This window comes from Ailuropoda melanoleuca, chromosome 11 (genome assembly GCF_002007445.2).
Source record: "Ailuropoda melanoleuca isolate Jingjing chromosome 11, ASM200744v2, whole genome shotgun sequence".
NCBI lineage: Eukaryota > Metazoa > Chordata > Mammalia > Carnivora > Ursidae > Ailuropoda > Ailuropoda melanoleuca.
This window is the reverse complement of record NC_048228.1, coordinates 22,249,845-22,259,304: the sequence shown is the minus strand read 5'-3', so window position 1 is coordinate 22,259,304 and position 9,460 is coordinate 22,249,845. Positions and strand designations below refer to the sequence as shown.

The window sequence follows — 9,460 nt, the reverse complement described above, 5'->3', positions numbered from 1 at the left end:
CTCCCCCTGCTTGTGTTCCCTCTCTCGCTGGCTGTCTCTACCTCTGTCAAATAAATAAATAAAATCTTAAAAAAAAAAAAGGAAACTTATACATTAGTGTAGAAGACATACTGTGATTTTTAGTGTTTCATAGTGAAGTTTACAAAGTTCTTTAAGAATCAAAACGGCCCTCTGAAGTAGGTACCAATCTCTGCCCTCCCAAAGAAGCAGTCGACTGTGTCAAATACCAAGGTAAGTTCTCTAAAGATTCTGGTGTAAAGGAGACCAACCAAATTTAACAAACAGATCACTAGCTTTCTTTGGAAGAGAAATTTCACTGGAAGCTGAAATTAGATATCAAGGGCTTAAAGAAAGAAGGGGAAGAGGGGCTTGTGGCGTAGATGGTGCAGAGCCTGTCAGGGCTAAAAACGTACTGGACAGGAGCGCCGGGCTGGCTCAGTCGGAAGAGCCTGCCACTCTTCATCTCCCGGTTGCGGGTTGGAGCCCCCACGTTGGATGCAGAGTTTATTTAATTAAAACGTGTAAAAAAAAAAAAAAAGCACTTGACAAGTTGAGTCAACTATTTGGTGCAAAAGATAAAAAATATTTTTTGGCTTTTTGTCGCATAAAATATACTTTTAAAGAAAAAATATTTTAAAAGGAAAGTACACACATACACGCACTTTTTTCTTCCTTTAACTGGTGAAACCATAGGAGAGGACAGGCACAGTTCAGTTCACAATCGTGCATTCTTCCAAAGGTCAGGGAGAAACAAGCGCTCAAAANAAGTACACACATACACGCACTTTTTTCTTCCTTTAACTGGTGAAACCATAGGAGAGGACAGGCACAGTTCAGCTCACAATCGTGCATTCTTCCAAAGGTCAGGGAGAAACAAGCACTCAAGNAAGGTCAGGGAGAAACAAGCGCTCAAAAGAACGCAGGAAGCCCTTGCACTGGGTTGCAGACGCCACCAGATCCATCTCCGGGCAGAGCCCAGCTGAAAACTCCTCAGAGATGTGGGCGGCACCGTTGCTGCGGCTGGCAAGGAACTGACAAACGACGAGACCATTTTGCAGCCTGAAAAGCCGGGGCTCACGGCCAGTCACCAGCCACCGAGAACCGCCAGGTCCCCAGGAGGGGAGGAGGGGGAGTTCACTAACGCCAGCCATCTCCCAGGGCAACACCGCAGCGGCACTTCCTGCAACTTCTTGATTGAAAGGACGCCACCATTATACGTCATTTCCTACGGAGGCGTAGGCAAGTTGACCTGACTGTCGTGAGCTAGTGTTTGAAGTTAGTATTGCTGCTGTTCAGCGTTGAAGGCTGTTTTGGAAAGGCGACAGTGTCGCGGGTTCTGCCAGTGACTGGCTTTTTTGCAAACCAGTTGTACGAATTTCTTGTCGTTGCCCCCGCCCCCACGCTGTGCGGGTACGGCGGCCCAGGAGGCTCGTGTACGGCGGAAGTACCGGGCGAGTGGGTGTGGGCCGCGGGGCGGACGGTGCACGTGGCGCGGGTGAGTTGCGGTAGGGAGCAGAAGGATCGGAGAATGGCTGGACGCGGAGCCCAGCTGCGGGAGGGAGGGAGGAAGGAAGGGAATGCGGTGTGAAGACCTTGCTGCCTGCTGGGGGAGGAGGTGCTAACCGGGTGCGACGAGTCTGGTGAGTGGTCGGTCAGCGCTCACAGGGCTCTGGGGAGGTGACACTCCTCACCCTTCGGGTTCGTCTCTGGCGGCTTGGCCGTGCGTGAGATGGCAAGGTTGCTGTACTTATTACTGTTCCCCTGTATGGTGTTCTGACCGTGGCTCAGAGGGGGTGAGGTGATGTACCCAGAGGCCACAATGACCAAAAGGTACGCCTGTTTTTCTCACCAGGTAGAGTAAGCATGTCTTTTCGAGGCGGAGGTCGGGGGGGCTTTAATCGAGGTGGCGGCTTCAATCGCGGCGGCAGCAACAACCACTTTCGAGGTGGAGGCGGTAATTTCAGAGGCGGCGGTGGCGGTAATTTCAGAGGCGGCGGTGGCGGCAGAGGAGGATTTGGACGAGGAGGTGGCCGCGGAGGCTTTAACAAAGGCCAGGACCAAGGACCTCCGGAACATGTAGTTTGTATGTTGGCTTCAGAGCTTAGCCCGCTTGGGGGGCGGAGGTTGTGGGTTTGTTTAGGTTCGGGGATTACGTACTGAAGGATAACTGTAGCAGCTTTCATACGGAAGTTGCTGCTTGGTTGGGGAATCAGGTCTAGAGATGCTGTAAACTGACTTAAAGGAGTGTTGTAGTGCTGTAATGTAAAAGGAAGATCAAGAAAGCAAAAGAACACTTACAGTGCGTCATGGAGGTGGAAATTGAGCTTGGGCTGAAAGGAAGCTATTAAGTAGGTAATATTGTGTGTTTACTCCTATTGTTCCCGTTTTACAGGTAAGAAAACTGTGATTGAGAGTTGAGTTTCTTTAGTGGGATCATAGTAATAAGTGATCAGTTTGAGATACAAAGTCAAGTTTTCTGACTCCAAAGCCCATGCTCTCAATTGCTATTCATAAGTAAGTGTGAAAAAAACTAATTGGAAGGGAAACTACAGAGGGAAAAAGGCCTAATTAGAGTAGATTTGAAGTAATTACCAATGAGGTGGGATGGAAGTCATGGAAAGTGAAACAGATTTGATAGTAGAAACCTATATCAAAAAGGAGAAAGGATGAAGAGAGTTTAATATAAAGATGAGGTTTGATCAGTATGCAACATGATTTGAAGAGTGTAATGGTTAGAGTCATAGGTCCTAGGCCACAGGCATCCACAGTCCATGCATGATGCTCGGTGAGGGTGGTGGAAGTGAGAAAAAAGAAGGAAGGATTTGATGGAGAGATTTCAGTAGAAACAAATTCAGTAGCACTTGGCTAAGACTTGGGAATAAAAGGTTCCAGGCTTTGAGCCTGGGTGATAGGGATAAATTGGTTTTGCAGGGATGTGATGAGTATTTTAGTTTGGGGTGACAGTCAGAAATAAAGGTAGTTATTTTGAGATTGCACACTTCCCTGAAAAAGAGTGAAGAGTCATTGGTGGTAGTGGGACGTTATAAAAGGGTAGGAAAAAAAGGAGAACAAAGACTGACTTACAGTTAGGGACTGGGGAAATGAAAAGAGACAGTAGAATGTAAGGATGGTGTTTAATAATTATAGTTATTGTTATAATAAAACAGCTGTTATAGGTTGGTCTTAATGTGCCAGGCATTTTTCCAAGCACTTGACGATATTATTGTGTTTATTCCTCATAATACTGTATGTTAGATGTTGGTACTGTTATTAGCCCTTATTAAAGACGAGGACACTGAAGCAGAGAGATCAGAATCTTACCCCAGGTCACATAGCTAGTGTGGAGTTTTCACCTTTTTTTTTTTTTTTTTTTTTTTTTTTGGTCTTGGAGGAGAACAGATAAAGTGAAATCCCAGGTATCCAAGAAGAGAGCTTCCAGATGATGTTGGTCAATATCATTTGAAATTGTTTTATATTTTAACATTTTCTTGTCGTACTTCAGTATTAGGAGAGTTCCTGCATCCCTGTGAAGATGACATAGTTTGTAAATGTACTACAGACGAAAATAAGGTGCCTTATTTCAATGCTCCAGTTTATTTAGAGAACAAAGAACAAATTGGTAAAGTGGATGAAATATTTGGACAACTTAGAGATTTTGTATCCTTTTTATTTAGAAGACCCAGTGATCTCATTGGAATGTTACCATTTGCTTTTTCTGTAGCTAAGTCTTGATTTAATTAGACTTCCTGTTTCATTAAATTGGACAGAGTACTGCCAAGATTGGACCATAAAGGAGAATCAAGAGAGAATGTATTTCCATATATTGAAAAGAAAGACCCTATAAGAGTGACTTCCTTCTTGGAAGGTTTTAGAAGTGACTGCCATTTGGATAAGTGCGACAGGAGTAAGGCGCTTTGGTTTGATTATGCTGATGCCACTGGAATAGTGTGGAATTAGAAGTTTTAAAAACAAAAACTTCATTTTTCCTTGGAAACTCATTTCTTTTCCTAAGTATTCCCATATAACTTTGTTTTTAAAATTACATTTGAATTCAGAAGGTTACCTTCTTTGATCTTAATTGCTTATTCCTTAATATAACTAATAGTATTTTTCTGTTAAATTGTCAGAAAATATGAAGGCATCTTCCTTTAAAAAACTGCAGAAGGTGAGTCAAGCTTATGATAACTAGGATCTTTGTTTTTGTAAGTGAATGACCTTCCTTAGGACAGTGCTACTTAGAGCACTTGAGACTCCCCCAGTGTATCACTAATGAAGCTCTTAAATTGAGATGTTCTGTGCTTTAGATGTTGAACTTACTGATCTTTAAAAGTAATTTATTTAATATTTAATATTTATTTAAAAATAAATATTTATTAGCAAATTCTATAACTGCTATGTTTTTTAGTTTATATAAAACTCTTACTGGAAAGTTTACATGACCAAACATTCTAAGTAAAACATTAAATTATGAAACATTAATTTGGGAGAAGCCAGGCATTAAATGATTTCACAAATATTTCAGTAACATTATGATACATGCTGTGAAGGAGAAATACAGATTGCTATGAGAATGTTAGTAGTGGGACCAAATTTGGTATAATGGATTTTGGAGGAAGTGAACTAGAAGCTGAGACCTGAAAGTTGACTAGGTTCCCAAACCTTGTTGCTCATCAGAATACCTGGGGGAGCTTTTAAGGTCATGTATTTCTTGGTCCCACTCTTAGAAATTTGAGCCAGTAAGTCTTAGATAGGGATCAGGATTCAATTGTAAAAAGGCAAGCTCCTGGATAATTTTGATGTACTTAGGCTAGCACTTGGGAACTAGAGGTGGGAAGCGCATTGCAAGTAGAGAAAACAGTTTGTACAAGTCTTTGGGACAGCCAATTTAAGGATCTGAAAAAGGCAGAAGTATAGCTTGGACGTAGAACACTTAGGAAAGACTAGAGGAGGTAGGCAGAGGATGGATTACTTAAGGCCTTCAGGTCATGGGAAAGAGTTTAGACTTTAGTTTTAGTTTTGTTTTTAAGTATTAGGATAAATACAGTTAAGTTATATTTAAAAAGAGCACTGGAAAAATAAAAGAGCACTTTGGAAAGGGGTTAGTACCATATATGAAGGGGCCATGTCGGAGACTTGCAGTAGTCCTGGAAGAGAGGATATTTTGGACTAGGGTAGTAGTGACAGTGGGAATGGAGAAAAGTGGATGGATTTATGAGAGATACAGGAAGTAGCATTAATAGGTCTTGGTAGTGGATTAGCAGTTGCAGTTAAAAATATCACCATCTGGGATGCCTGGATGGCTCAGTAAGTGAACCGTCTGCCTTCAGGTTGTGATCCCAGGGTCCTGGGATTGAGCCCCATGGCTGGCTCCCTGTTCAGTGGGAGCCTGCTTCTCCCCTCCTGCTGCTCATGCTCTCTCTCAAATAAATAAATAAAATCTTTAAAAAAAAAAATCACCATCTTTCAGATGTCTGATTTCAACATCTTTGTGGATGGTGTCATCATGTACCGAAATGGGAAATACCGGAGAAGAAGGCAACTGGGGGAAGATGGTGAATTCAGTTTTAGACATACTGAGTTTGAAGCACTTATGAGCTATTCACATAGTTAGGAGCTCAAAGGAAGAACCAGGATTAGAGATGGAATTGGAAGTTGTCATTGTACAGACAGTATATGGTACAGTCTAGGAAGAAAGAATGAGAAAAAGAGCTTTAGGATACCTCCTAAATTCATATATCCTTTGGAGACTGAAAAGTAACACCAATAAAGGAGGAGGCAAATCAGGAGAGTTTCATAAAAGTGGTTATCACCAAAGTCAGGAGAAAGAAATGCTCAGTTGTGGCAAAATGCTGCTGCAGAGTGTTCTTTGCATTTAGCAACAGGAAGGGCAAAAGGTCATGGAGCCAATGGAGTGCTGGGCCCAGAACCCAGACTGGAATAGGAGATGAGATGGGGACAGTGCCTTGTTGCTGGTTTATGGCTGCTACTGGCTGTAGAAACCCTGGCAAGTACCCACTGGGCAACTGAACTGCTTCAGGTGGGCCTGAGAGCCAGGCTTCTCACTTAGTGATGTGAAAAAAAGAATTTGCCTGTGATAGCCACTTAAATTTGATCTGGATGACTGTCTTTTCTCACAGTATTATTTATTTGAGGATTTATTATTTTTTAAAAGATTTTATTTATTTATTTATCTATTTATTTATTTGAGAGTGAGTGAGAGAGAGCGGGGGGGGGGGCGTTCAGAGGGAGAGGGAGAGGCAGACTCCTGGCTGAGCGGGGAGCTCGATGTGGGACTCGCTCCAGGACCCTGAGATTATGACCTGAGCCAAAGGTAGACGCTTAGCTGACTGAGGCACTCAGGCTCCCCTGTGGATTTATTATTTAGTATTTTTTATCATGGATGCTAAATTGGTACATTCTACCTCTCCCCATTTCTAGATTCACTGTTCAGGTTCAGGTTTTCCTTATCCAGCCTAGGCTGTCTAATTGAATTTTCTGTAATGATGGAAATACCTTCCTAGTACAGTAGCCACTAACCATTTGTAGCTCTTGAGCACCTGAAATGTGGCTAATGTAACTCAGGAACTGAATTTTTAATTGTTAATTAAATAGCCACATGTGGCTAGTGGCTGCCATATTGGGCAGTGCAGAGCTAGACAGTATTTTTGAGAGAATGGGCTCTGAAGGGATCAGTGATCAAGTAGTATCTAAAGAGGGATTCAGACATCTTCTTGTAAGTAATACATCATCATTTGAAACTCCTTATGCGTGTTTTATGTAAAACTGTGAAATATACCCCATTATGTTTCATTATTATGAAAATAACCTCTTTAATCCCAAATAATAGAATGGGCTTAGTTTACACATATCCTTTACTACTTTATATGTTCAGCAAATAGTTACTGATCTGATCCTTTTTCAGGTTTTGAAATCACTAGTGTGTCTGTGCTTCTTTTTGAATTTTGATGTTAAATTTTTAATAGTTTTCATTTTAGGGGAATTCTGTTGAGTGAAAAGGTAGTTAATTTTTGGAAGACATCTATTTATAAATAAGAGAAATGAGATTGAATTGGTCTTGGTTTTTATTTATATGCCTGTATTGCTTACTGTGTGCAAAGTTTAAGTGCTTTGTATACATTACTCTTTTGACCTTGACAAAGACTGTGGGGTAGGTACTTTATTCTCTTCATTTGATAGATCAGAAAACTAAGGCACAAAGAAATCAGGTCTTTGCCCACTGCCACACAGTAGTTCGTAGGGTTGGGATTTGAACCCAAGCAGTTTTGAGTCTAGTGTGTGGATTCTTAATGATTATACTGTCCTGCTACCTAAGTCATCACACTCATTGTTTCTGTTTTACTTCCAGTTTTATATAGACCCATATAAACTGCTACCACTGCAGAGGTTTTTACCTCGACCTCCAGGTGAGAAGGGACCTCCAAGAGGTGGTGGCAGGGGAGGTCGAGGAGGCGGCAGAGGCGGCAGAGGTGGCAGAGGTGGTAAGTTACTTTGGGGGAGTTTTCTGATGAGATTTCAAAATCGCACCAGTTCATACAGTACAATTTAATTTTTTATGTAGGCAAACCTCCTTTATGCTTATTTATTTATTTATTTTTTAGAAAGGCTATTTTCAAATCTTGGCAGATTGCCATGGTAATAATGCTCAGTTTCAATAACTTATTTTTAAAAAAATCTAATAAAGTATAATTTGGGGGGATTTTATCTCTTTGGGGTTATTCATGTTTTGTTGAGCGTTTTATAAGGTATAAGATTATCTTGACTGAATTTACTTTTTTAGTTAATATTACTGGGTGTTGATTATATGCTGAGAGCTGGTCAGTGATCTTTTAATATTCAGTAAAACCTTATGAGATAGTTGGTAGCCTTATTTTAGATGAGGAAATGGGAGGCTTACAAAAGTTAATTTGCCCTAATCAAACAATTGGCAGTCTAAAAATAAAACCCTGTTTTCTGATGTCATGTCAGAGACTTCCCAATAAATTTGTTGCTTTGATTTCAGCATTTTGATATATGTATTTCCTCAGAGTTTTGGTACATTCATCATTTTGGGCGGTTAGATGATAAACAGGGTTGGGGATAAGGTGCGGTGTGGTGTTGTGTGTGCCTAGATCTGTGAGTACTGGTGGGTGGGTGACAGGATGATGGCAGAGCCTAGGTGGTTAGGAAGGGGAGCCGAAAATTGGTTGGGTATCTTCTTTTACTGAAACAAAGGAGAGAGAACTCTGTTTTAATCTTTGCTTTTCTCGATTTAATTGTTTCATTCTGAATGTGTTTTCTTTTAGGTCCAGATAGCTAGGAGATAATCTCTTTAAGAAATCTGAATATATGTCTATTAAATAGTTTTGAGAATCTCATGAGATCCCCCCTCATTCCCATTCTATATTCAGTCTCATATATAACATTGAAAAAAAATTCACCCCCCCCTCTGCTACCCTTGGATTAAAAGCCTTAGTCCAATCAAAAAAGTAATTAAGCAAAAGTTGAGGTACTCCTACACTTAACAGTAGGGCTAAATGGAACATTAAAGTAATGAGCTTTTGTAATTCATTAAAACAGAATACTTGTCTAAAAAGTTGTAATCTAGGGTGTTAGGCTTATCAGAATAGGATAGGCTACAGTAATTTTATAAACATTTCCTTTATTTTAAGGTGGTTTCAGAGGTGGAAGAGGAGGTGGAGGCTTCAGAGGAGGAAGGGGTGGTGGTGGTTTCAGAGGTGAGTGTGGAAAAAACATTTTTGAATCACTGAATTTCTGAATTGGTATTATCTACCATTTTAAATGTTTATTCAGTCTTATTTCGGTTTCCTGAGTATATAGAACACCATGGTGTTCTTTGCTTTAGCCTAATTTATAGCTGTATTTTATATCACTTTCTTGCTTTTTCCTTTGAATTTTTTCATCTGCTTCTAATTTGTTTTGCCATATTAATTTGAAAAATAAAAAGTTCTAATATGAATGACAGTTAAATTTGGTAAATTGGTTGAACAGTATGAGAACTAATGCTGATTTTAAATCTGAGATTTTGGGTATAGTGCTATTAAAAATTAATTTTCTATAGCCTTAATACTTTCATTTTCTCTTAATCAGGAAGAGGACATTAAGTGTAACAGCTGACAGAGAACTTCCTACATGATCTACTTCTATGGATCAGAAACTTGTTTCTTGAGCACGTCTCGAAGAACTCGTCATTTTCTGATAGTGGAACTAAGATGTTAATGCCGTGCAAAAACGAGTGCACCAGAATAGGTGATTTTGCTCTAAAAGAGTATGAACAAATGTTTTAATGTTTTGTAAAATGTTTGGAACTCTGTGGGTGCTTAATAAATGGGCAGTTTTCATTTGGAGCATACTTGGAATTTTTAAAATAAAGTTTTATTTCTTCAAGTTATAACAGAGCAGCTGTGTTTATTAAAACAGCTATTTTTGAAGTTAAAAGGAA

The 9,460-nt window shown here is 40.2% G+C and overlaps 1 protein-coding gene across 3 annotated transcripts; it reads left to right on the top strand.

The window, feature by feature from the left end:
- Positions 1-1,218: 1,218 nt before the first annotated feature.
- Positions 1,219-9,409, top strand: GAR1 (GAR1 ribonucleoprotein). Of its 3 annotated transcripts, none has more exons than XM_019810025.2 (7): positions 1,219-1,495; positions 1,853-2,083; positions 3,503-3,657; positions 4,106-4,165; positions 7,367-7,499; positions 8,670-8,681; positions 9,109-9,409. In XM_019810025.2, exons 2-7 carry the CDS (start codon positions 1,864-1,866, stop codon positions 9,120-9,122), a joined length of 594 nt encoding a protein of 197 aa, XP_019665584.2. In that variant the 5' UTR covers positions 1,219-1,495; positions 1,853-1,863; the 3' UTR covers positions 9,123-9,409. The 3 variants fall into 3 exon arrangements, with proteins under 3 accessions (XP_019665584.2, XP_034527272.1, XP_034527273.1); XM_034671381.1 differs by having other exon boundaries at positions 8,670-8,735; XM_034671382.1 differs by lacking the exon at positions 1,219-1,495 and adding an exon at positions 1,502-1,640 and having other exon boundaries at positions 8,670-8,735.
- The last annotated feature ends 51 nt before the right edge of the window (positions 9,410-9,460 follow it).